Genomic DNA, 26,189 nt, shown 5'->3' with positions numbered 1-26,189 from the left:
CACACGCCATGCACAATGCCTCCTGCCACGTCTGCTTATACAGATGGCGAATTTATTAAATTTGTTTTCTTGGCATGCCAGCGAATGCAAAAGGCTTCCTATATGCGTTGGCATCGTACCTTGTACCAAAACTGAAGGCGAGTCGGAAGGTATTGTCCCTGATCATTCGGCCTTGGAGCGATTCAAGCCTTCCCAAGCTCTATAAACCCAATGGTCCCAGTGTATACTCACGCTCTAACCAGGCTCACGTCAACGGACTCTGTACCTCCGAGCTGCCCATCTGTATATAAGAGCATGGGCGCACCTTGTCAATGGCGACCCATTAGCGTTATGCACCCACCTCACGTCTCCGCGCAGTCTAACTAGACATCTCAGAGTGTCACGGATACTTACACCGACCCACCTTCAAGCCCAGGAAGCTCGCAGCATCGGGCTAAAATTATGTTTTCTTACAACACCACCACACCACTATCTACTTGCGAGTCGTCAGCAGAACCACAGTAGCATATGCCTCCCCCGGCCGTAACGCGGACTTTGAGGCCTTATGCTCTACGCTCAAGATCATCAGACGGCCAAACGGAACAAGAATCTCGACGGACGACCGCCGAAGAATCTTCGATAATAGCTTCGGGAGCAATCAAGCAATGGGATGGGATGGAATGGGTTTGGTCATTGACAATAATATTAACGAAAACGCGTATCTTCACAAAATCTTGCACTTCACTGCTGCGGCCTTTCCCTTCTTATGCTTCTTCTTCCTTTCACCCCCTCCCCTCTCTCCCCCTATCCTTCTCCCAGCCACACCACACCGCACCACACCTCCCAGCTTGATCAACGCAGATAATATGTAACGAGACGACAACGAGCGACTGGACTAGCTTTACAGACAGAAGACACAGACTTCTACCCACGGAAAAGGAAAGGAAAGAGACGGACGAGGCCCGGGGAACCGAGAGACGGAATATAGGAAACGAACGGTAGGTCGGATTGGGACTTTGAACTTGAGTATTGGGGACTGGGATCGGATATTGCAATTTGGGATAGGATGGGCTTGAACTAAGAGCGAGAACTGGATGAGAGGCGGGACACCGACGAGTCGTAGACGTTGACGAATGACTCCTTGATCTCCTCCACCTTCACCTCTTCCACCTTCGCCTCCTCCTTCCCTTCACTATCCCCATCCTCGTCGTCATCGTCTCCCCACGGACTAAAAGTCATCTTACCCGCGCCCGCACTGACGCTGACGCTCGCAGACCCATGTCCATTCGCATGTCCATGGCCCATGCCAATCCCCCTCAGACCCATCAACCAATTCTTCCCCCCATTCCTATCCCCACTCCCACCCATACTCCAATTCTTCCTCCCCCTCATCCCAATCCCAATCCCCATCCCTTCACTCCCCCCAACCGCAATATTCATCCCACCGCCGCCCTTGCTCCCAACCCCAACCTCGCTCAGACTCGGTAACCTCTCCAAACTCGTATTCGTCGACCCGCCAAGCGCACGCTTCAGCGCCTCCCTCTCTTCCGGACTAGGCGCGAACGCACCCGAGAAGAGCGAGGACGCGTTCGTGCTCGTGCTCGTACTTGTAGTATTCGTCGTCGCAGATGAAGAGGGAGCCAGGCCGAGCCCGAGAGCAGTGGCCGAGGGGAGCGAAGCCGTCGCGTTGTGGTTGTGCACGGTATGGTGATGATTATGATGGTTCGAATGAGCGTGGTGGAAGTTGAATGCCTGGGCAAGAGTATGTCCATGACCATGACCATGAGCGTGCGCATGCGTATGGCCCGGCGAGGTAGGCAAAGGCAAGAACCCGTCCGACACCGACATCGTCGGCACGCCAAGCGAAGCCGAAAACGCCGTCTCGAACGCCGGCGCCGACTGCATCTGCAGACTCTGCTGATGCTGATGCGGACGACTGGTGAATGGCAGCTTGAACACCTTCGCGTCCGGATTGAGTCCTTTCTTCTCCTTCGACGACGCGGCGGGGTCCCTCTCCTTGTCCTTGTCGAAGCTCTTGTCTTTCTCCTTGCTGTCGAAAAAAGGTGCAGAAGAAGACGCAGAGAACCACCGTCTGCCTTTCACGTCTTTCCCGCCAGCCTTGTCGTCTCCGCCGTTCGAGGAAACACCGCCCGAGGATGAGTTGCCGTTATCGTTGGTGTTGTTACTGTTACTGTGGCCAATAGCAGCCAGCGCTTGCATAACAGCAACATGCGGCGGGTCCGACTGCGTCCTCGACGGTAACCCATGTCCCTGTCCCTGCCAAACCCTCTGCACATCCAACGGATCCGAAATAAGTCTCTGTCTCGGGATCTGGCTCGTGTTCGTGTTCGGGATCTGGTTCGGACTGGGCAATGGCAGTGGCGCAGAGTGCGGAAGTGGCAGTGGGAGAGGAAGTGGCAAAGGAAGAGGAAGAGGCCCATAACGCTGCTGGTTAAACGCCTGGACAGCAGCCGGCGGAGGCCTAATCTCAAACGGATCGTATTCCTCCTCTTCCTCACCCCTCCCCACATCGTCCTCACCCGCACCATCCCTCTCTTCCTCACCGCCCTCGACCTCCCCATCTGCGTCTCCGTCTCCAGCTTTCCTCCCATCACTATTCGCCGACGCGTTAATCGACACCGGCGACGCATTGATCGCCGTCGTCCCAGTGCCAGGCGACCCATGCGACCCCCCATCCCCCCTCCTCCAATCCCTCTCCAGAAACACATCATCCTCCGACTGAAATGATTTCGAAAGCATGATATCCCCCATCGCCATCGCCATCGCCGGCTGCGACTCACTCGACGACAACCCACCCGGCCCTTCCACCGAACCCAACGACAACGGCCCCTCCAAAGACCTAATCAGACTACTCGAGATCAACGCCGTCGCAGGTGCCGAGAACGCACTCTCACTTCCCGTACTACCGACACTACCACCACCACCTCCTCCACCTCCTCCTCCTACTCCGACTCCGTTGTGAGTCGTGGGACGGCTGGAAGACGAGGAGAGCGGGATAGGGATGGGCATGGGGAGCGAGAGTCCAGGTGCGCTCTGTGGATGATTGAACCTAAAATCGAAATCAAGACTATCGTCCTCCTTCACCTTCTCGTCTGCGACCTGAGTCTGATCCCCAAACGGCGAAAACGTCGTGCTGCTGCTGCTGCTGTATCCAAGGCCAAGATTCGAGATAGGTCCGAGGTGAAGCGGTTGTGGACGGCTGGGCGAAGCAGAAACACCACGAGTGCTGCCATTCCTAGTTCCCGAACCAGAGCTGCCGGATCGACTGGGACTGTGACTATGATGCTGATGGTGTTCTTTCTCGAGGAGCGTAGGGATCGAGAAACCCGTTTGTGTCTGTGTCTGTGTCTGTGTCTCCGCGATTCGTTTCGGGCTTTGTTCCTTCGTCGTCGGTGCTTCCCAGCTTTCCTGCAGCGTGCCCTGACTCTTCACAACCGTAGCCGACAAAAAACTTCGGTCCTGCCTCATCATCTCCGCTCTGTCCTTCGCCTGTCCGACCCTCTCCCTCTCCCTCGCAATCTCCTCTTCCAACTCTCTCGCCCGTACACCCAACGCCGCGACGACCTCCTCCGCGACTTTACACTCCCTCCGCCTCCTCTCCACCCTCTCCTTAATCTGTGCTTCCTCCCTCTCTCCCTGCTCTGCACATTCTCCCATGCGCCGTGCATCGGCCTGCATGCCCGCCTCTAGCTCCCTGATTTCATCTTCCAACTTCCCAATCCTCGTCCTCGCTTCTCCCAATCGTGTCCTCTCAACCCTCAACCTCCTCTCCGCCTCCCTCCGTCCCCCTTCCGCCGTCCTCCTCGCATCCTCCAACCCCTTCATCCTCCCTTTCATCTCCCCCCTCACCCCATCCTCCGTCCTCTTCGCCTCTCGCGCAGCATCGAGTTCCGCGTTCAACAAACGATCGGACGCAGCGGCGGACGATGCCGAATCAGCGAGTTGCGCGCGGAGGTCGGTGTTGGAGAGGTGGGTCTGTGCGATGAGGGAGAGGATGGAGGAGATGGCGGGTGTGGATTCAAAGTCGAAGGGGGAGAGGGCGTTTAGGTTTGGGTTTAGGACGAAGTTTGGGGTGTGGGTGTGGGAGAGATGGGCTGTGGTGGATGGGGAGGATAAGGATGAGGATAATGAAGGAGCGGGAGGAAGCTGAGACGATTGAGGGACATGAGACGATGATGGTGGCGGAAGCTTGTTGTGAGAATTGGAGGCTTGGGAAGCATTGGTGGCGTTATTGCTGTTATGATGGTTCGAGCTGTTGGAGGGATTGTGACCGTGACGTGGCGTGTGCAGCGGCAACGTCGCGGACTTTGGGAGTGGAGGCGGACTGGAGCTCCGTGCTGGCTGTGTTTGTGTTTGTGTTTGTGATGGCTGACTGTTATTGCTGTTACTGTGGTTGTTATGATTATTATTGTGGCCGTTGACCGGTGCAGATCGATCCCGCGCGCGGAGTCTGGGAGGCGATGTGCGTGGCGACGAACGAGGGGAACTCGTGCTGGTCGTGGTTGGAAATGGGAGACCTACTGAAACGCGATGATGGGATGGGATTGGGATGGGATGGGATGGGAGATCGGGAATTCGGAAGGAGATGAGATGAGAGATGATGGATAGTGGCCAAACATGAGGAAGACTGATCAACGATCTGTACTCCTTACGTATCGCATGCAGACAGAGACAAATCGCTTACCACTGTAGCCATCCAGCTTGTCGAGCGCTTTCACGTTGAGGATCCCAGAGCTCCAGCCCTCTTCGTGGCACTTTGCCCTGAGTGAGCGCGACCGTGGCCAGGTGGGCTCTACGACGACGCCGCCGCGCCACCAGCGACCGAAAGCGCCCAGAAACCAGGTCTCCTTTGGGGCGGGGGATCCCCCTTCATGATCAGCGGCTGCGGAATCGGTGTTTGAGGCGGATGAGGCGCGAGTAGAAGACGGCTTCGGGTTCGGGATGACGGCGGCGATGGTGAAAAATGCGAAACTGTGAAAGGCGTGTTTAGGCGTCCTGAGCGCTACCGAAGCGCGGGACGAAAAATGAAATGAAGAAGGAGAGTCGATATGGTGCGAGCGCGAGGATTGCTGGCCGGAGTGCGAGGAGTCGTGTGAGGAGGAAGAGAGGGAGTAGTGTACGCCCGAGTCTTCAGAGTCGGAGTGGTCGCCGTCGGTGGAGTCGTCGAGGCGGGAGAGGTGGTGACGAAAACACTGTTCGGTGAGGTAGGACCGGAAGGAAGCCTCGGACGGGTTTGTGAGATAGGCTAGGAGGAGATGTATGCGGTGAGTGAGCACGAAGAGGGAGTGCATGATGAGGGCGGGAAGGAAAGAGCAGAAATCTGCTATCGATGAGCGAAGACGAATTGAGACTGACCGATGATGAGGACGAGAAAGGTCAAGAGGGCAGTAAAAAGAATCGACCTGAACTCGACCCTCGGGTTGAGGACGATAGAGTCCAAAGACCATTGTAGTGGCAAGGACGAAGAAGCGAACATGGCGGCCACGGAGAGGGCGAGGAGGACGGAGGGGTTGATGCCTCCGCCCCTGTTGAGCAGGGCGATGGCGCTGGAGATGGTGGGCGATGGACGGCGACGGTGGCCTTCGTCGGCGAGCGCTGCGTCGATGGTGAAGAGAGAGAGGAGAACACAGCGCTGACTGCCTTTCCCCTTTTTCCCTCCATTTCCGCTTTCGGCCGCACTTTTCTTCTGTTTTGTCTGCCCCGCCGCCGGTGATCCCATCATTGTCCCGCCGGCCGTCCGGCCCCGTCAGCGCCCTTGTGTCCGCCCGACTCCCATTCGCTCATCATCCCTGCCACCTCAATCACAACCCCCCTCCGACGGCACATCCTTCCTCCACCTTTTCCTCTCTTTTTTTTCTCTCCCTTTCCTCCAAATTTTCGCACTCTCCTCCAAATTTTCGCCGTAAATCCTTCTTCCATCCTCCTCGAACGCGTGCTTCGGCCCGCATAATCCGTTCTTCTGAGCTTCTTTTTCCCGCCCGAAATCGTGCTTGGGCCACACGGAATCACAATCCATCTTGATCAACTTCCGAGCGGCGAACCTCTGTCCATGCTCGTCACTTGCTGCTTTCGTGCGCTCCTTTACAACATCTCCATCCATGCCTCCGATCGTCTCGGAAGTTGCCTTTGCCCTTACACTCTGCTACGGCCTGCACAACGATACCTCGGAGTCTTCCCAAGTGCTTTCTCTCCCTTATCTTTGTATCGTTGCTTTCTCATCGCAACGCTTATACCTGCAGCTGACCTTACTCTCCCAAAAGACTGTAGACGAGATCCCCACCGGAACAAGCGAGGATCCCAGCTGACCCCTTTGAGCTTCGTTCCCTTCCCACTCCTACTCCCACACCCACCGTCATCTTCAAGCTTCAACCCTTCCTCAACAGTGCTAGTCTAAGTCAACTGCCTCGATCTATCGATCCAGCCCCTATTCACTGTGCACATGATATTGACAGTGACACTTACCGACTTCAAACATATCATTATGCTCTCGCTCGACGCCACATTAAGTTCGTCCGGTTGGGTTGTACATATGTACTGACTCAGCGGATGGTTTGACTGTACTGTAACTACACCGCTACACCGCTACTGCCAGTGTGATGCATAGCCCCGACGCCCGGAGCCTCCAACCCCCTCTTAGTCAACTACTGTAGTAACTCTCGGCCCATCTCAGTCCTCGAACACCTCAGCACGCCACATCCGATCCAACAATGCAAGAAATGCAAGAAATCTTCGACATATCTAGATTGACACAACAACGCCAAAAGAACAACAATAACGAAGATGTAAGTATGAGTACCAACGACGGACAAAACAAGTTGAATATCGGAATAAGTAGCGATGACGAGTGACGACTCCGACTGACGAGCGATGAGCGGTGGGCAAGTGCTAAGTTTAAAGTAACAAGTCCGATAGTAACGAATAGGGATAGGGATAGCGAGAGGTCGACGTATGCAGGTCTAAGTGAGTGAGCGAGAAAGTTATAGCGTACGGATGCGGGGGAAATAATCGTAAGTAGTCGACTGTTTGTCCGAGCTGCAAGTCCAAGTCCAAGTCTAAGAAAGTAGTGTCCAACATCACATCACATCCCACTCCGCCTTCTTTCATCTCATCCCATCCCACCCCTACCATCTCATCTGTCCAAACATGTCACCAACAACCACCCTACTCCCCCCTCCCCCCCTTCTTACTCTTCCCCCCCGTCCCTTTACTCTTACTCTTCGTCTTCCCCTGCAGCTTCCCCTGCAACAATCCCGCCACCATCGGGACCTGCGCGCCGCCTCCGTCCGCATCGGCCGTGTACACAGCGAGCGAGTTGATCTCCCAATAGGCGTTTTTGAACGCGGATGGGTTGTTGTCTACGTCTATTTGGGGAGAAGGAGAAGGACGCGTTGTGTGAGTATTAAACGAGGGAGGAAAAAGGAGAGGGAAAAAAAGACTAACAATCCTCACACGTCCCCGCCCCACATCCCGAACCCGACCAGACGGAGCCCGCCCAATCGCCCTACACATATCCACGCACCCAAAAGTAATCAGCATCCTTCTCCAGAAACGATGAGATAAAAAGCAGAAAACGACGAGTTGAAAAGAAGGACAGAAAACCCACACAAAACGTCAAATCAAACACAACCTGATGCGCATCGAAATGTTTCTTCCAATCGCACTCATCAACCGGGAACGTCGCCGCCGGCGTCCCCCACCACGCCTCTGGCTTCACCTCCTTCTTCCTCTCTCCCCCTCCTCCCCCTTCTCCTCCACTGCCTTCATTCGGCTTCGTACCCCCACCGTTCTTGATCTCCGGCGGCACCCCCGCGTCGTCCCGCGCCCAGAACCACACCTGCACGCCTTTAGACGCCGATTTCGACATGACGTACCAGCCGCCCCGAGCTGCGTTGAAGGCTTTACCGTAGGAGGACGAAGAGGGAGAGGGGGTGGAGGAGAAGGAGACGCCGCAGCCTTGGTTGTAGTTTTGGGAGGTGTCGCAGTTGAGGGAGGTTGGGGTGCTGTTGAGGGTGTGATGGAACGAAGGAAGGAAGGAAAGGAAGGAAGGAGAGGAGGGTGTGAGTGAGGAGTTTATGAGGGAGGGAGGGGAGAGTGGAGGTGATAGTGGAGAAAGGGAAAGGAGGGAAGAAGAGACGGACCCGGTATGGGGTCTGTGTTGGGCCATGGTACATCCAGGCAGGGTATGCAAAGACGCAAGATTATGAGTATCGAGGTTAACACCTAAACACAACGTCACACCGGCAACCCAAAATCGTAAGCGTCAGAGTCAAAGAACAACCAAGCATTCAAAGCGAGCAAAGCAACCCCCACCTTCAATGACGTCGATCTCCCCACCATGCGGCCAAGGCCCCTTCTTCGTGACCGTCCAAAACGCAGGCCACGTCGCGCATCCTTCCGGCATATGCTCCAGATCGAGCACGAAGAGCGCGTCGTCGTAGGTCTGCTTTGATGAGATACGGACGCTGTCGCGGCCGCGGGCGCGTTTCCAGACTTTGGTGGTGTCGTCGGCGCGCATGACGAATTTATCGTTTGATGCTATAGGTTCAGAGTTTCACGCGCAGATCAGTATACGATTCCTTAGCAAGCATCGCGTAGAGAGAGATTGAAAGAAAGGGGAAGGGATGCAATGGCATACCATAAGATAAATTCGCCTGCCTCGCCGCGCTCTGGGAGACATAATTCACCCGTCCATGCGTCGGATCATTCATAGTCTCCCAATGAAACCCCTTAAAGAACGCATCTCCGACATAAACGTCCTGCAACACGAAAGCCTGCGCGCTAGTAACAGAGGAGGAGGAGAGGCCGCTGATGAGACTCGCGAGGCCGGGTAAAGAGAGGAGGAATGCATATCCAGTACGCATTGTTGTAGTAGTCCGGCCCGAGCGGACGGTACGGCGAGAAGAGGACGGAGGAGTTGAGGCGGACGAAGATGTAGAGGAGGGAGGCGAAGCCTACGGAGAGCGTGGAGAGGAAGAGGAAGAGCGGGCGCGGGGCGAGCGCGTTGTTAGTACTAATATTATCAATGGGCGGGGTGTTTGGTTGGGTTTTGGGCGGAGTTGAAGAGTTGGAGGGGTCTGGGGTGGGATTGTCGATCATGTTGGGACGAGACGGAGAGACGTCCATCGGGGCGTCTGGATATTGAATGGTGTGAAGCAAGTTCGAGTTAGGCGCACGTCAACGTTCGCCGTCCATCTTATCTTATCAACGTCTTGCCACCCATCCGTCGCCACACATAACTTACAATAATATAGCTCCTGTGACAGCCCCAATCAAGTCCCTATCGATTAGTGGTTAAATCATCACGTTGTGGCCTGTTTCATTGCAGCAATCCGTGAAGCCGCCGGCTCGACTCCGGCTAGGGACATCATCGAATTGGTGCCTCTGTTTTATTTTATTTGTTCATATCGCGTTATTCTTTACCTCTGTAGATCCACAAAACGACGAACGGCGGTATAATTTTCTTATGTTATTTTTCTGGCCAAGCTCGACAGTGTACAGCCGAGCTCGCATCATATTTACAAAATATATCAGCCTGTACACTGTCAACACTGAACGTACCTAAGCAAGCGTGAACGTACGACGCACGGCCACCACGATATTCAACAAAGAAAAAGTGTATCCTTCATTTTCTTAGACCAAGCCCGGTCAAGCCCTGAGTGTCCCCTCACTGACCGCAACAGCCGTCCCTCTCAACACAACCTCCGTAAGCTGACCATCCTTCCCACCTCAGCCTCCAATCCAACCTCACTCCTCCTCCCCATCTCCATTCCTTGCACCATCTCAAATGAATACCTGGCCCCTCATTTCTCCTGCTCACGAGTCGCCAAATAACACGCCAGAGTACTCCCCGTCGCAGGATATTCCACCCCCAACTCCAGCTCTATCATCCTCCCCCTCAGCTGGAGCGATTCCGATTCATCCCGGGCACACGAGTAATACGAGAGATTTATCCCACCCATCATGTGTATCGAGTCGGATCTCCGTGGTAGGTGTGCATGCGAGCGTCACGGCCTCGAGTTCCTCCAGCGACTTCAGATCAACGAGCAAGAACGCCATGCCCTTTAACACTTGAAGCAACAGAAAACGTCTTTGTCGCCTGTATATCCTCCAAGTACTTACGGCGCACGGGAGACTTGGTTCGAGAGGAGTGCGGAAGCTGCGAGGGCCTGAGCGTGGACGCGTAATGCATGTGGGATCAGAGCAGAAGCGGATCCAGTCTGTGAATCATATCGTGCATGGATGGGTGCTGCTTTCACGTTCAGAATGGCCTCTCGAGCATCAGCATGTGAGAGCAGGAAATGCGAGGTTCCGATGGTCGGATGGCCCGCGAATGGATCTCCGCATCTGTCGTGAAGATTGCCACATCGTATTCAGGCCTTGTGGCGATCGTGTTCGTGTCGGAGCCTTCTGAATATTTTGCGTTGGCGTTGGCGTTGACGTTGGAAGCGGAGGAGGGGACGAAGGTAGTCTCGGAGTAATTGAATTCACGCGCGATGATCTGTTTTTGTTCTTGCGAGATCGCGGAGTGAGGATCGCGACAGGGTTTCGGTGAAGGGTTTAGAAGTTAGTACGTCGAGAGTGGTAAATCGTCAATTCAGGAGTCTATGAAAGCAATTAGCTGCACGAACAGGACGCCGTCGAGATCGGGAGAGGTGCCATTCGCCCTACGAGATCTTATTTTGTCTGCGACCTGTGAGGTTGAACGACCAAGATCCCAAACTCCTGTAAGTACAGAGATTTATCACGAAGACTGCTTACCGCATTTGTGCCAGGAGAAGAAAAAACATAAGGGACCATAGCAAGAAGATTATCGTCTCGAGGCCGCAAGGTCTGAGCGTGGTCGTCAACGGAAGAGATATCACGCCCAGTACCACACCAGAAAGGGTAGTGACGAGAGAGAGCAGACGCAGAATAGAGAACCTGTAGCGAGTATTGCAGAGAGGTTTGACGATTTTCAATCGTCGAGTACCCTGATTATATGAGTATGCTGTGCGGAGATTGAAGTACCAATCTCGGGGCAACGCATCATAGGGCAGAGTCAGGATACACCGTCAATTGTGCAGAAGAAGTCGTTCGTGAGATTTGTGTGTCAACATCGAGCGTGAGTCATTCCAAACAGACTGGTTTTCGTCCCTGCCAGCGACGAGGAGCTGAATGTAAATAACCGCATCTTTCGGAGGACCGTGGTAACGTGCATGATCAACTATTCAAGCCTTTAGGCTGAAGATACAGTTCTCGAGTGCAGATGCATGATATTCATGCAAGGGAAGGAGGGAAGGAAGCTTTCAAGTTGGCGCGTGAGAAACAAAGGGAAGAGGGGCAAAGAATTAGCGCCCATGTGGAGGACCCCTGCATATGCGGAAGGAGGTCCCATCCTGGTGCGACAATTTTTGGCCCAAAAATCAGCCTTTGTCCGATCCATAGTGCGGACAAAAGCGCCTGGTCGCCCGCGAGGTACCATCGGCATGCGGACCAAATAGGGCTGCACATTTCCCGATATCGGTGGCGGCTGATGCCATTTATTTTCTTTTTCCGACGCGATGCGTGGCCGACAGCATTGTTTTCGAGTTACATTTCGGCGGAGCTGTTTATTTCAACAATGTCAAGCATTTCAGACCATAAATTAGGTTCTTTCATGAATTTGTCTATTCGCCAGCTCTCGCTGAGTGCAGTCCGAGAGTGTCTGATTCAGAGTCGTCTCTGTACCTGTACATGGGTTGGTTTGATCCTCGCGCCCGCCGGTTGAAACGATAGGCTACTCTGCTCAAGGAGACTAAGGTTGGTCGCTGTTGGTCGCTGTTCAGCGTAGTCTCTGTTTACTCGGTCTGCCAGATTCTCTCGTTTTCCTCCAACCCATGCCCTCCTATCGCTAGCAATTTCGAAGGTCATCAGGCAGACAGACATCGACGTCGACACCTAAGGCCTTCCCATGACAATGAAACTGGTGCCTTAGGTATTGGCTTTGTTTCGGACCATATGCGCGTACGGGAGAAATCAACGATGTCGTTTGAGTCTTCATTGCGATGCGGAGGAAACGGAAGTTAGATGCAGTGCCACAGGGTGGCGCTGTGGCGCCGCAAGAGGAGGATAGCTCGGAAATGGAAGAGGAGGTCGATTGGGGGCAAATTGAGGACGTACACCAGTATATGCAGTTCAATACCGGCTGGAGCAAATTTTTGTTGATTTTATATGAATATATGGAAGGAAAAAATGCGGATTTTGAGGTACCATCCCATCGTGCGGACCAAAAACGAAAATTTTGAGGTCCCATCCCGTTCTGCGGACCAAAATGGTCAAAATCCTGAGGTACCATCGTCATGCGGACAAAAAGGGGCCCAAAATCGTGCGACAAAAAGGGCAAAATTTGGGGATTTCGGATGGGACCTCCTCCGGCATATGCAGGGGTCCTCCATGTGGGCGCTTCAGGGCTTCGGTCACCGGTCCGTGCCTCGCTCCTCGTCGTTGCCTCTTTGTTCCGACTCAACGCGAACTTCTTTCCCAGTCTCCTCGCTCCGAGCTCACACGACGCATTTTCAAGTAGCAACAGAATATGTTTCTGTCCATGGGAGACATCCACCGTCGCGTATAATTCAGCAGCGCAGCCTATCTCACGCGCGGTAGACGCGTGTTTTCCTCTAGAGAAAGGAAGGGCTATGCATGTGCATTGCACAATCCGTAACAATCCGCTAGTGCCCAATCGCTGCCCTATATGGTATCTTTTTGTAAGGTAACCATCGCAACGATCACACGAGGCATCGTTATTCGTCATTCCGCGCTGCCCAAACGGGCAGGGCGTTTGGTTCTGCGTTTCCCGTTTTGGATTATGTCCATTTATGGTAACAATCCATACGCCAAAATATTGCCGACGTGTCTGCGAAGCCAACCAGGAGCCACACGAGGCAAATGATTTGCAAATGATAGGGCGAGGGACGCATATATAAAGGTGCGCTGTTCGTCTTCCGTTTCCCCAACTATTCGCCCACCTCCGTTCTCGTATATTCAACTGACTTCGAGATTCCCCCACCCCATCAACATCCCATGTCATCTTTCTTCGTCACCCCCACCACTACCGACATGGAAGAAGAAGAACTCAAGAAAACTCTGAAGAAGGCCGAGAACAAAAGGATCGTCGAGCGTGCCATTGCCGAATGCCCTCGCGCACGAGAGGAGTTGGTCACTCAGGCCATGATCGACAGCGTCAGTCCTTTTCCGCTCTAGATGTGTATTTACCCGACTTCTGACGATAAGTAACATCCTCCAGGCCGTCGAACACCTGTCGGATTTCAGTCCGAACTCCAGGCTCATGAAGAAATGGCAGAAAGCTCAGAAAAAGAAGGAAAAGAAAGCCGACCAACCCCGGCCCTCCAATTCATGGTTCATCATGCTGAACGTCTTTACCCATAATAGCAGCATCCTCGTGCCCAGCTTCCTCTCCAAGTCACCAGCCTCGATAGCGTCCTGGCTATCAACCGTCAAGGAGAACGCGACCGCACACTTTCACGACCGATTCGCGATCGCCGCCAACATCGTCAAAGATTGTCACGAGCGCGCTTTCCCGGGATATCGGTTCGAGCCTTGCAGGACCCCGCCGACTACGTCAGGCAGCAAGGCTTCATCTGCCCGCAACTCAGGATCTTCTTCCAACTCTGCCTCCCCCTCAACATCCGGATCATCTTCGAGAACCGTCAAGTCCACCACAACAGCGCGCAAGAACGCCTCTGCACCGTACCCGACCCGCCACACTTCTCGGACACCCAGCCCCAAGCCTCAATCCGGACCAGAGTACCATGTCGCCTCTCTAGGATCCTGGACCAACCCCTTGCCCCTCTCCTCCCGCTCGGTCGGGGGAGTCTTCCTCACAAATTCCGCATATGAGTCGGTCGTGCCCCGGGATTTGCCTTCATTCTCGCAGTCCAGCAAAGCTTCATCTGCCCACAATTCAAGATCTTCCTCCGACTCTGCCTACCCCTCCACATCCGGTTCCTCTTCGAGAAGCGCCAAGTCCACCAGAACAGCGCGCAAGAACGCCTCTGTGCCGTACACGACCCACCACGCTTCCCGGACACGTAGCCCGCAACCTCAATCCGGACTAGAGTACCATGTCGCCTCTCTAGGCTCCTGGACCGACCCCTTGCCCCTCTCCTCCCGCCCGGTCGGAGGAGTCTTCCTCACACATTCTGCGGATGGGTCAGTCGTGCGCCTAGATTCGACTGCATTCTCGCAGTCCGCGAACCATGACTTGATAGCGACTGACGGTCCTACAAGAGATGCTGAACCTGTAGCTGGCACATTCGAAGCGGCGGTACACAACTCGTCACCATCTTCCCCGGGGCCCTTAGCCCAACCCTCGCCTTCTATTCATTCGTCGCCATATATCTCTTCCTTTGTGCAGCCATTCGTCGGCACATCGTCCGTGGTTCAGTCCTCATCACACATGCCTCCGCCCTCGCCACAGCCTCAGGCTGGTCCCTCTTCATCTCCCTACATAGCGCAAACCACCCTTCCCGACTACGCGACCCGCCTCTGCGTTCCACAAGAAGCCTCTACGTTATTCGGCGAGTTCGAAGGATCGTCTGCAGGATACGCAGCGCCATACACACTCTCCGACGACTCGGACACCGCCTTGACACCACTCGACATGGCCACCTTCGCTGACACGATGGGGTCGTCGCGCGAGCCTGCCTCCCCTTCACAGCCATCCCCGCACATGGGCTACACCGAGCTCTCGCTTCCACCTGGGATACCCGTGGCGAGCGACCTGTTTGCCCTCTACGATGAACCTTTTGCCCCCAACTCATCGTACGAGGAGCCGTTGGTCCCAATCTCGGGCTTCGACGACCCAGACGACTTGTTCGCGGGGACACGGTTCGGGAACGCGTATTGGAGGAATGGGGTGTATGTGGGGGGCTTTGAGTTTGGTGGTTCGTCGGCGTACTGGGAGAGCAATTAGAAAGAGTTTTCGCGCGGTTCTGTGAGTGTCTCCTCCTCCTCGTTCTGGCACATTCCCGTCCCATTTTATCTTCCATGCCTTGACACTCTTGCTCAACGATCCTCTTTCTAGAACTCCGCTTGAACACCCTGATCAGGGCCTCTTCGACCTCACTATCACGCACATCATTCACATCGGGCTACTGGGACTCGAATTAGAAAGAGTTTTCGCGCGGTTCTGTGAGTGCCTCCTCCTCGCCCCGACACATCCCCGTCCCATTTCGTCTTCCGTAGCTTGGCACCCTTGCTTAAGGATCTCCTTCTAGTACACAGCGCACTACTCGACTGCTACATCGCCTTTCGTGTTCCCTTCGTGTGGCATATTCGACCTCACTACCAAGCACATCATTCACGTCGCCCTCACCGCCACGCCGACACCAAGACATGTCTCCCAAACCATCCACGTACGCTGCAGTCACCGAAGAGGCAAGAGTTTACAAACCCCCTTCCCACCCACCAACACTACCGCTACAACCGCCCCACCTATACGCCCACCTTTCTCATTCACTACCACTACGAACCCGCACTGCTGTGAGGATGCGAGTTGTCGTCGTCGTCGTCGTAAGTCTGTTGACTGTATCAAGGTCCTGTATCGCTGTGTTTTGTCTCGCTTTCGCCGCATATGTCTCTGTATTCCTTTTGCTTCGTACGCTTCTTTGTTCTCCTATGCTTTCATCGCCCTGTATCGCTGTGTTTTGCCTCGCTTTCGTCGCATATCTCCTGTATTCCTTTCGCTTTGTATCAAGATCCTGTATCACCCTGTCGCTTTCGCTGCATGTATCTCCTGTATTCTCCTTGCTTTCTATTCTTTCTTTTCCTTCTATGCTTTCATCGCCCTTTGTTCCCCTCTACTTCATCGTTCTACCGGGTCCCCTCTGGCGCAGTGGACGTTCTGTGTCGCCACCAGAGATCCCCCTTTTGTCTCGGATTCTCTTCGTCGTTTCTTCCAAGTTCTTCTGTCTATAGCTTTTCGTCGTATCTCGTTGTGTTATTGCTTCAACGGCTCTCAATTTAGTACTCCGAATCATAATATACTCTCTAAAATCCACTTTGTGTCAATCGCAGCGTACCACAAACTCAGCCTCTTGCAATGTGTGATATGGAGGAGCAAGCTGGGACTGAGGCTCGGAGGAAAGAGAGAGATTCAGACGGGGGATGTTGATATTACCACGCTTCAGACTGAGTGCCGACGAGATTAGATTGAACACAGTGCACTCACGCTGGTGATCGAGCGATTATAATAAATTAGAACTAAGCCACCAACCGACAAGGTCGAGCGATCAAAAAATGTGAGTATGTACGCAGGCCAAGAGTGTAAAGTCCAGGAGGTCCGTCGTGTATGTGTGTGTGTGTGTGTGTCCCAAGAAAGGAAGAACAGGTGTAGCTCACCGAGGAAGACGGGGGGTTGAGGGAGGTGAAGGAGGCAGGGAGGTAAAGACTGAAGAAGGTACGTATGTAGATGGAACTTGAACGACGAGGAGGAGGAGGAGGAGGAGGAGGAGGAAGAGGAAGAGGGCGAAAGGAGCTATGATTCGTAGAGACGGATGGCACGAGGGGAGAGGGAGGAGGTATGTCATATATCATGCCAGTGTATCATGAAAGTTCGTCAATATTTAAGTTAAGAGAACAGCGAACAAGTAAACAGCAAGCAAGCACAGACGGACAAATAGTAGACCAGACCAGGAAACGCAAAAACGAGGCATGATACATAGTGCTCAATAGTCCATGGAGAGGCGGGAAGAAAGCCGGGGTATGCGTCGGATGACGAGGAGGGTCTGGCGGGGTAGAATGTGTAGAGTGAGAGGTGGAGTGAGAGGTGGAGGGAGAGAAGAGAAGAGAGGAAGCTAGAGGAAGAGGAGGCGGAGAGCGACAAACATAACATCCCGCTCAACGGATAACTCGACACCGATGAATCTGAATCGTGTCTGGACAAAAGCCCTTCGACGAATTCAGCAGAAGCACGGTACGGCGACTACCCGGAATGGCCAAGTCTTCAATATTAATCGAGTGATACCGCCACAAGCGGACCGACAACGAACGACGTTGCACTTAGAAGATCGAAGATTGAACAAAAGAACGGACGCGCAGGACGCTCAACCGAACCCCCATCTCACTGAAGACTGAAGAGCAGACCACAAAAAAGGTCGAACGAAAAAATCAACCTCAACGTGGTTCAACCACTTCCACGACCACGCGCAAAACTCCAAAACAAAGCATAAAAAAAGCGCAGCCATGTATATTCCCAGTTGACAGCAAACAGCAAACAGCAATTGCAATAAAGAAAAAACGTTAAAAGAACAGCATCTGCAGCGGACCTTGCTCAACATCGGCCGTTCGTCTTGCCTGAATATGACGTATGATGTGATGATGGCGCGGATTTGTTGTGTCTGACTGTGTGAATGTGTGCGAACGCAAAAGCCCTCTGTGTGCGAACGGAAATAAGACTGTAACATGTCGTGAATTGAGAATCGGGAATCGGGAATCGGGAATCGGGAAGACCAAGAACGGTTGTAACGTGTAACGTGTAAACGGACGGAACGAAAAAAAATAACGGCGCTAGGCGAGGTATCAGAATATCAGAAAAATTCGAACACAGTTGGGGGCGAGAGGCGACCGAGAGCGGGGGATAAAAAGACCGATGCTCATAAATCACAAAATACGCGACGATGACGGGACACAAAGAAAATAATAAAAACGAGGACGAGGACAAACACGACTGGGGGCGCGTGGACTGATAACGAGGGAGCAGAAGGAGAAGGAGAAGAAGGGAAGTAAAAAGAATAGAGAAAGGAGTGTGTGGGTTGGGTAATCTGGTCTGGAGCTACCAGGTTCTCGGTCGATAGGTGCGACAAAAATAGATCGACAGAAGGACAAAACAACGTGCGAAAAGGGGTACGAGGGGTGAAAACTGCGAGACGAGAGGAGGAGAGTGCGTCGGGACCGGCGAGGGCGAGACGAAAAACGGAAAGATTTGGACGTGACTGACTTGGATTGCAGGGGTATAGAGCTGACTGACTGTATGTACCATTGAACCGAGGCAGGATATAAGAGAGGAGAGAGAGAGAGGAGAGGGAGAAAGCGAGGGAGGGGAAGAGAGATGTGTGAGTTGCGACCCCCGAGATCGAGTTAAGGTAGTTGTGGATGGGAGAGGAAGAAGAGAATTAGGGCAGGCAGAAGATAATGATGAGATTATAGTCCCCCGTCCAAGACTCCCCGAACATCATCCACAGTAGCCAGGTCCGTAAGGAATGGACAGAGATCAGTGAGCTCCGTGTCATGAGGGTCATTAAACCACGACGAGACAGGGACAGCGTTGTTTGGGTGGAAGATATACGATGCGGGGGAGTTGTCCAGGATGATGGTGTCCGCTATGGGCCGTCCTAGCTGCGATAGGTCCTGTAGGGTGGCGGATGTAAATCGGGGACTGAACGAACGAAACGACAGCTACGTACCTTGACATAGTTGCCTCTGTGGTTGTAGCAGCTCTCTCGGAACAGCCTGTGGGTCACCACTCGATGGATGTCCAACTTGTCCAGCACCGGGTCCGCATACTACGAAGCGAAGAAGATGAGACCATCACGTCACGAAGAGATCGCCGACGTAGGGGCGCACCTTGCTCAAACTCGCCGTAAAGACGACAATCTCGTAGATCTCGCCCATCTTCTTCAGGAAGTTGTCGACACCGGGGCGCTTGATCACGTACACATTATGCCAATTATACTCGATCTCGACTGGGACCACGTAGTCGGCTTGTTGTATTGACTATTGATAGAAATTTTCAATTATGTCAGTCAGGAACATGCCCAACGGGGAAGAAACGTACTTTGAAGCTACTGTGGACTAGTGTCTCGTCGAGATCGAGCACCAAGCATTTTCGCCCCGCGTGTTGGGGGAAAAGAGGCGGCAAGAGAGGTCGTGGCACGCCGTCCTGAGATGATATATGTAAGTACGGAAATGAAGGCAAGAATGAAAAGATTATGGGAGCGCACCGGTCCTATGGGGATACCTGCACCGCCGTTGAGGATCAGCCTCTCCTCGTCGTCCTCGACTTCATCCATCAGAGGGCCCTCCTCGACGTCATCGTCCTCCGTGAAACTGGTACCTTCGCTCTCATCTCCGGACGAGTCGTGTTGGGTTTGCGCACGAGCGGGTTCCTCACCGGTGGAGCCTGGTGCTTGCACTGCGCCAGAGGTGATACCGTGAGTCTCGGCCTCGGGAAGTGTGCGCGGGGTAGGTGGAAGGATGACGTCCTTATCGGCGGCAGCCGGGGGCGCTGAGACGTCGAGCGGAGGAAGGGCGACAGGCGTTGCAGCAGAGGACGACGGCTGAGGGGCGGATTCATTAGCAGCAGCATCTTTTGAAGCAGAGACCTCCTGCGTCTGGGAGGGTTTCGTTTCGTCGCCCTGTGGCTGCTTTTCGTTAAGCGCGGCGGAAGAGTCGGGTTCAGCAGGAGAGGGATCGAGATCCATAGCGTCTGGGTGACGGGAGGGAACGCAGGGAACGAGGACATGAATGAGTTTGGAGAAGAACGAGGGACGGGAACGGCTGTTTGAGGCGGTGGATTTCTTGGTGGGTGCGGCACGGGTGGCTGATGGGTGCGGCTCGGTGGAGGAGGAGTGTGCGCCATCTGAGGGAGACTGGGCGCCTTTGCGGCGAGAGTTGCGTGTGTGAGTTTGGGTGCCAGTGAGTGTGGTGGAGAGGGAACCTTTGTCCTTTTCCTTTTCCCTGCTATCTGCATCGTCTGCCGCCGGTGCCTGTTCGGAGGGGACGAGAGGTACGGTGACGGGCGCGGGTGCCGACTCGGTGGGCTGGGGGGCTGCCGCGGGCGTTGCTGAGGCTGGCTCAGGAGCGTCGGTGGATGGGGCAGAAGAGACCTGTGGGGACTGTACAGGGTCCTGCCCTGACTGCTGAGAGCTTTGGCCGACGGCGTCGACGACCCCGGGAGCAGCAGGGACGGCGGCGGAGTCGGACGTCGACGACGGTGGTGGGACGGTGGCTGCGCTGTCCTTGGTGGTCGTTACTGCTGCTGTTGCTGCTGGCGTGGGGAGGGGAGGCTGCTCTGGCTTGTTGTCGGACTGGCCGTTGGTGTTCGGGTCTGAGGTTGAGGACGAAGTCGGGGGCAGTTTTCCCTTCTTGCTCTTTCGCTTGAACAGACCGCCGGCTCTTGAAGTCTTTGGTGGCGCAGCCGTTGTGGGGGATACTGTTGCCATCTGTGAGCTAGCTGCTGTGGGCGACGAGCGAGAAGGGCTATGGACGGCGGGGACGGGGACGACGACGACGATGGGAGGAAGCAAGCGCGCGCACTGTCGACCACACAGCCAAACACGAGCCCGCCCGGAAGCAGTTCCCCTTTTTCGGCCGCTCTTCCCACGCACCGACAGAGCCGAGGCCGTGAGCGGCGGCGACAAGCACCTTGGCCGCGTTTTTGCCACGCGCTGGCCGCCCATTGTTCGACTTGCATCAGACGACGACCATCAGGACATCCTGTCTACTCGTCCGTTCGCTGGATGATTGAAATAATATGATGGCTGGGCTGGCTGACAAATCCCGTAGTACGAACACGCCGAAATAACAAGCCGGGCGAATATCCTCGCCCGTGATTGGACGAGGCGTACAGCGTCGAAGATGCAGCGCACGTGATGGTCCGCTGTGAACGGAATAAAATGATACATAAAGGCAGAGCGCCACCAAAAGCCAGCAGGAGAGACCCTGTCCTCCTGGATAGACAAAGTGACACACTACTACATGCCCGACGGCGGGGCCCGGCGTCGCTACTTTGGACCTGGGGAGGACGGTGAGTGATGGCGGCAAAGTCCGGATGGCGGGTCTTACTAATAGGCTGACTTGACCAACGACGGTGCTCACGGCCAATATGCTCCAAACAACTCAAGCCCAACCGTCCCCGTACCCGAACCAGCACTTCCAGCAGCAGCAGCATGCTCAACAGGACTCTACCCCAAACTCACCCCATTCCGTCCCCACCGACGCCCAGCAGCAAAACCAGACCCAGTCCCAGACAAACCAACACACCATGCGCCTGCGCGACGACGCCCCCCCGGTGACCCAACCCCGCTCCCGCAAACGGAAGACCTCACCGACGAACCACGAGCCACGCCAGCTCCAACCGCCTCCCCAGCCCGTCATGCAGCACTCCCCCGCCCCTCCACACCCTGGCCAGCTCGTCCAGTCCCACCCTGGCCTCCCCCCGCCCGGCTATCAGTTCGCGCCCAACCCCGCAGACTACTCCCAGGCCGGCCTCGCGCCCCCTCACTATTCCGTCGCCGGCCCCTCTTCAGACGGCCAGCCGATGCAGTCTCAGGACCAGCAGCAGCAGCCGTCGCCCTCGGCTCAAAACTCTGCAGGTCCCGCACGGACGCTCAGCCAGAGCAAACGCGCCGAGCAGAATCGGAAGGCACAGCGCGCTTTTCGGGAACGAAGAGACCAGTGCGTGTCCTTTCGTTTGCTTATCCCCTTTGTCTTTGTCGTCCCTCCGTTCCGATCGCTCACGGCGGGTACGTTTATAGACACGTAAAGGCTCTCGAGTCGCGCTCACAGCTGCTCGACGCCGCACTTGCGTCCGCAGACGAAGCCAACAGGCGGTGGGAGGAGTGTCGTGCGCTCGTCGACCAGCTCCGTATCGAGAACGCTGCCCTCCGTGCGGCGCTCAGCCAAGCGCAGGTCGTCATCCCCGCGAACAACGGCGTCAGCGGCGGGCCCTCGGAGGAAGACAGGAGGAACGGGGACCATCCGGAGTCGAACGAATAGTTCACAGTTCGCTCTTGCCCTACATACCGGGTTTTCGTTAACTACTACTGCCATCAATCAGTTTCTCATATACTTATACGCCCGCGACCCATCCTCGCCTGTCTCTTTCTACATACTCCGCGTCTTTACGAATGCACGAATGCACGCGACGTCGAGGCTCCCCGCATCCTATTCGAACCTTTCATATCAGTCAGTATCCAAGCATCAAGCGTGGATCAGCCGTCTTGCACCTGCACATTTGTACTCTTTCTCCGTCTTTATTCCTTTCGCTGTTCTTCCACCCCACCGGCAGTGTTTCCAGTAGAGTTCATGTCTGCACTCTTCCGTTGTCGGTGTTTTCCTTCGTCCTTTTGTTAGACGTTACCTTTGGGTCTCCCCTGTTTTTATTTTATACGCACAACAACGATTCATGATCACGCCCAAGATTATCCGACGCGTTAAGTTTCTTTTGCAAATCCTACCGCACCGTGAGTGTGAGCCACTTGAACGCTCTATACAGTAGATCATATCTATAGAACCCTGTCATTCAAACCCAAACCTCCTATCACCCAAGCACGCACATTCCCGCAAGCTGGCCTCCTTTTATTATAAATCCAATGCCTTGACGCCAAATAAGCTTACCGTTGACGACAGTCGTCATGCATGCGCATTCATGATTGGCAAGAGAGAGAGTTCTTTTGTTCCGCCGCCGGCACGCGTTCTTCGAATTCTCTGAGTCACGTAGTATTATATATATGAACTGCAGACCGAGTTGCAGGAAAACTTATTGCTTTTGACCAAACGACGACGAACGACGACGAACATGACATCCACGAAATCTTCTGCAAGGACGAAAGAGAAAGAGCAGGCTTCTGCGCCTGTAACTACGAAACAGCAGGCTCCTCCTCCTGTCCCGGCGAAAAAGAAAGGTTCGTCTGCGAGTCCTCTCCCTCCTACAATTGCATCGCAGAACCAACTCACTAACTTCCACTCCTCCCCTCCCCCTCCACTCCAACACTCCTCCCCTCCCCCCCATCTCCCCCTCCCCTCCTCCACCTTTCCCAATGAAACTTCGCTCAACGAAACAGCCTCCCCCCTCCCCCTAAAAATCTATCTAATTCTCTACAACACCCTCTCCGCCCTCGCCTGGTCCTACATCCTCTACCTCACCGCTTCCCACCTCCTCACCCCCGGCCCCGAATCCACTTTATCCACCCTCTTCGGTGCATTCCGTAGTCCTACGATCTGGGTGCCCTCGTATATCCCGCCTGGGCTCGTGCCGTTGTATAAACGCGCGACGACGCTGTATAGCGCTGCCGCGAGCCCCTTCGCGGCGGTGGGCAAGGTGGGGAAGGGGAAGACGGGTGGGCTGGGTGGAGGGGGAAAGGGGAAATTGGGTGGGATGGGCGCGGTGAATGTGGGCACGGTGGTGAAGTGGGTGCAGAGCTGTGCGGTGCTCGAGGTTGCGCATGTCCTCGCTGGGTGGGTGAGGAGTCCGCTTGGGACGACGGGGATGCAGGTTGCGAGTCGGTTGTGGACGGTTTGGGGGGTTGTGGAGAGGTTTGATGTGGTGCGTTTCTCTCCTTGTTCCTCCCTTTGTCCTTTGTTCTTTGTCCTTTCTCCACCAAAAACATGAAACACGCGTACTAACCGGGGAATTGCAGGCAAAACAAACTCCCTTCTTCGCCTCCCTCCTCCTCGCCTGGTCCCTAACCGAATCCATCCGCTACACCTACTACACCCTCTCCCTCCTCACGCCCTCCCCTCTCCCCACCCTCCCCTCCTTCATCATCTGGCTACGCTATACGACGTTTTTCGTGCTGTATCCGCTGGGCGCCGGGTCGGAGGCGATGGCTGCGTTTGTTACGCTGCCGGAGTTTGGGTTGGGTGGAAAGGGAGGAGGAGGATGGGGGAGGAGGAGGATGGGGGAGGAGGAGGATGGGGGAGGGAAGGGGGGGTGGGGGTGGGAGGCGGTGGGGAGGGCGGGGCTGTTTTTTGTTTGGTGGCCTGGTGAGTGTTTTTCTTCTGTCTTTTGTTTCTGGTTTCTGGTTTCTGGCGGGAGTGTGGGTGAAGAGGTGGGCGTGTTGATTGGTGTGCTGATGCTGATGTTTGGGTTTTAAGGTCTGTATGTGATGTATACACATATGATGAAGCAGAGGCGAAAGATCTTCGGAGGGGCTGGAGGGGCTGGGAAGCGGTTGGGGAGTAAGCCTAAGGCTTCTTAAACGGTTGTAGCTTCAGAGCGTTGTGAGTTCTGGGACTCGGGATCCATGCTCGCCTTTCGTGCGTGACCCAGGCTTTCTTGGTTGGAGGGCATCTGACAGGAACATATACCATTTAGATTGGGCTTTTATCCGTAGCTTTTGGGTTATAATGATGGAATGATATATTTTTGTGTGTCGAACCTCTGAAGATTGTGGGCTTATCTTCGCAGTTCGCATTCGTGCCACTAGGGGAGATGACCTCGGGATTATTTAGTGTAAGTTTGCGTCCGTGATTCAATTCATACATTTCACTACTGTCCAGCCTGAGCTCGAGGACTCCCCTTCTTCCCACTCTTCCGCATCCTCCCCCCCAACTCCGAGTCATCGACCGTGACACCATCACAACCACACTCACTCATCATCCATTTCTTCTTCTTTCTCCACCAAACTGGAACAATATCGAGCACCGTCTCCGAGTCTCGCGCACTGATTCGAGCACTTGAACGGCGTTGTATCAACGCCGCCCAAGTTCATCGCGCTTGTTCAAGTTCATGATGTGATATCGATGCGGCCGCGGCTTCGGCTTCGTACATCCTCCGTCCTCCGCCCTGATCTCGTTGAACCCATTAAGTACATGACCACTGATTCGGAGAAGAGACTTCATCTCCGTTCGTATCCGTGTCCGTGTTGTCCGTGTTAATTGCTCGATCACCAGTGCATTATCATGACGTTCAATCTCGTCGGCACTCGAGTCGTAATAATATCCCCCGACTCTCTTTCCCTCCGAGTCTGAGCCTCAGTCCCACTAGCAACTCGTTCTTCCATATCACACATTTAAATTGCAAGAAGCTGAGTTCGTTGACGAAAGCGGATTTTATATCGATTGTCATTCGTAGTTCTGGATTGAGAGCGGTTGGATAACAGTGACACAGCGAGACAACGAAGACGAAAAGTTATGGACGAAAGAACTTGAAAGAAAGGAAGAAACGAGGAAGAAGAATCAAGACAAAGGGGGATCTCTGGCGGCGACACAGACCGTCCACTGCACCAGAGGGGACCCAGCGGAACGATAAGTAAAGGGCGATGAAAGCATAGAAGAAAAAAGAAGAGCACAAAGCAAGAGGAATACAGGAGATACATGCAGCGAAAGCGACAGCGATACAGGATCTTGATACAAAGCGAAAGGAATACAGGAGATATGCGACGAAAGCGAGGCAAAACACAACGATACAGGGCGATGAAAGCATAGGAGAACAAAGAAGCGTACGAAGCAAAAGGAATACAGAGACATATGCGGCGAAAGCGAGACAAAGCACAGCGATACAGGACCTTGATACAGACAACAGACTTACAACGACGACGATGACGACAACTCGTAGCCCTCACAGTAGTGTGGGTTCGTAGTGGTAGTGAATAGAAAAGGTGGACATATAGGTGTAGCGGTGGTAGTGGTACTGTTTGTGGTGGGGAGGGTGTCTGAAAACGCTTGGCTCTTCGTCGAGTGCAGCGTGCGGAGATAGTTGGTGACGGAGCGACAGCGGGGATGGTGTGAATGGTGTGCTTGATAGTGCGGTCGAATATACCATAAGAAGGGAACACGAAAGGCGATGTAGCAGTCGAGTAGTGCGCTGTTTACTAGAAAGAGATCGTTAAGCAAGGGTGCCAAGCTATGGAAGACGAAATGGGACGGGGATGTGTCAGGGCGAGGAGGAGGCACTCACAGAACCGTGCGAAATCTCTTTCTAATTCGTGTCCCAGTAGCCCGATGTGAATGATGTGCGTGATAATGAGGTCGAAGAGACCCTGATTAGGGTGTTCAAGCGGAGTTCTAGAAAGGGAATCGTTGAGCAAGAGTGCCAAGGCATGGAAGACGAAAGGGCAGGCGGGATGTGTAAGGTCGACGACGAAGAGACACTCACAGAACTGCGTGAAACCTCTTTTTCTGATTGGTCTCTTAGTACGCCGACGAACAACCAAACTCAAAGCCCCCCACATATACCCCATTCCTCCAATACGCGTTCCCGAACCGTGTCCCCGCGAATAAGTCGTCTGCGTCGTTGACGCCCGAGATTGGGATCAACGGCTCCTCGTACGATGAGCTGGGGACAAAAGGTTCGTCGTAGAGAGCGAACAGGTCGCTCGCCACGGGTATCCCAGGTGGAAGCGAGAGCTCGGTGTAGCCCATGTGCGGGGAGGACTGTGAGGGAGAGGGAGGCTCGTGCGATGACCCCATCGTGTCAGCGAAGGTGGCTA

At 54.4% G+C, this 26,189-nt stretch overlaps 6 protein-coding genes and 1 non-coding gene across 7 annotated transcripts; 4 read left to right on the top strand and 3 right to left on the bottom strand.

Moving 5' to 3' along the window:
* Window positions 1-162: 162 nt before the first annotated feature.
* On the bottom strand, window positions 163-6,100 carry STEHIDRAFT_113933 (uncharacterized protein; the record flags this gene model as incomplete). The annotated part of the gene is made up of 8 exons (XM_007307972.1): window positions 163-199; window positions 305-362; window positions 394-433; window positions 725-826; window positions 1,090-4,520; window positions 4,685-5,245; window positions 5,356-5,595; window positions 5,806-6,100. The coding sequence occupies 8 exons, from the start codon at window positions 6,098-6,100 to the stop codon at window positions 163-165; spliced, it is 4,764 nt and encodes a 1,587-aa protein (XP_007308034.1).
* Window positions 6,101-7,161: 1,061 nt separating this feature from the next.
* On the bottom strand, window positions 7,162-8,861 carry STEHIDRAFT_102256 (uncharacterized protein; the record flags this gene model as incomplete). Its single annotated transcript, XM_007307971.1, has 6 exons — window positions 7,162-7,361; window positions 7,441-7,501; window positions 7,604-8,000; window positions 8,139-8,220; window positions 8,311-8,535; window positions 8,636-8,861. The coding sequence occupies 6 exons, from the start codon at window positions 8,859-8,861 to the stop codon at window positions 7,162-7,164; spliced, it is 1,191 nt and encodes a 396-aa protein (XP_007308033.1).
* A 412-nt stretch (window positions 8,862-9,273) lies between these two features.
* STEHIDRAFT_t221 lies at window positions 9,274-9,364 on the top strand. Its single transcript has one exon. It is a non-coding gene; the product is annotated as a tRNA-His (tRNA).
* Window positions 9,365-14,532: 5,168 nt separating this feature from the next.
* Window positions 14,533-15,467, top strand: STEHIDRAFT_124167 (uncharacterized protein). The gene is made up of 3 exons (XM_007307970.1): window positions 14,533-14,971; window positions 15,062-15,168; window positions 15,255-15,467. Exon 1 carries the CDS (start codon window positions 14,639-14,641, stop codon window positions 14,948-14,950), a length of 312 nt encoding a protein of 103 aa, XP_007308032.1. The 5' UTR covers window positions 14,533-14,638; the 3' UTR covers window positions 14,951-14,971; window positions 15,062-15,168; window positions 15,255-15,467.
* Window positions 15,468-17,588: 2,121 nt separating this feature from the next.
* STEHIDRAFT_149206 (NIF-domain-containing protein) lies at window positions 17,589-20,267 on the bottom strand. Its single transcript, XM_007307969.1, has 5 exons — window positions 18,978-20,267; window positions 18,812-18,916; window positions 18,601-18,750; window positions 18,441-18,539; window positions 17,589-18,384 (listed from the first exon to the last, which is right to left on the bottom strand). The coding sequence occupies exons 1-5, from the start codon at window positions 20,196-20,198 to the stop codon at window positions 18,178-18,180; spliced, it is 1,782 nt and encodes a 593-aa protein (XP_007308031.1). The 5' UTR covers window positions 20,199-20,267; the 3' UTR covers window positions 17,589-18,177.
* A 752-nt stretch (window positions 20,268-21,019) lies between these two features.
* On the top strand, window positions 21,020-21,753 carry STEHIDRAFT_64391 (uncharacterized protein; the record flags this gene model as incomplete). Its single annotated transcript, XM_007307778.1, has 2 exons — window positions 21,020-21,432; window positions 21,513-21,753. 2 exons carry the CDS (start codon window positions 21,020-21,022, stop codon window positions 21,751-21,753), a joined length of 654 nt encoding a protein of 217 aa, XP_007307840.1.
* An 802-nt stretch (window positions 21,754-22,555) lies between these two features.
* STEHIDRAFT_141441 (PTPLA-domain-containing protein) lies at window positions 22,556-25,393 on the top strand (the record flags this gene model as incomplete). Its single annotated transcript, XM_007307968.1, has 6 exons — window positions 22,556-22,661; window positions 22,821-23,302; window positions 23,397-23,742; window positions 23,854-23,937; window positions 24,186-24,211; window positions 24,833-25,393. The coding sequence occupies 6 exons, from the start codon at window positions 22,556-22,558 to the stop codon at window positions 25,007-25,009; spliced, it is 1,221 nt and encodes a 406-aa protein (XP_007308030.1). The 3' UTR covers window positions 25,010-25,393.
* Window positions 25,394-26,189: the final 796 nt, after the last annotated feature.

This window comes from Stereum hirsutum (assembly GCF_000264905.1).
Source record: "Stereum hirsutum FP-91666 SS1 unplaced genomic scaffold STEHIscaffold_14, whole genome shotgun sequence".
NCBI lineage: Eukaryota > Fungi > Basidiomycota > Agaricomycetes > Russulales > Stereaceae > Stereum > Stereum hirsutum.
This window is presented reverse-complemented; position numbering and strand designations above follow the sequence as displayed.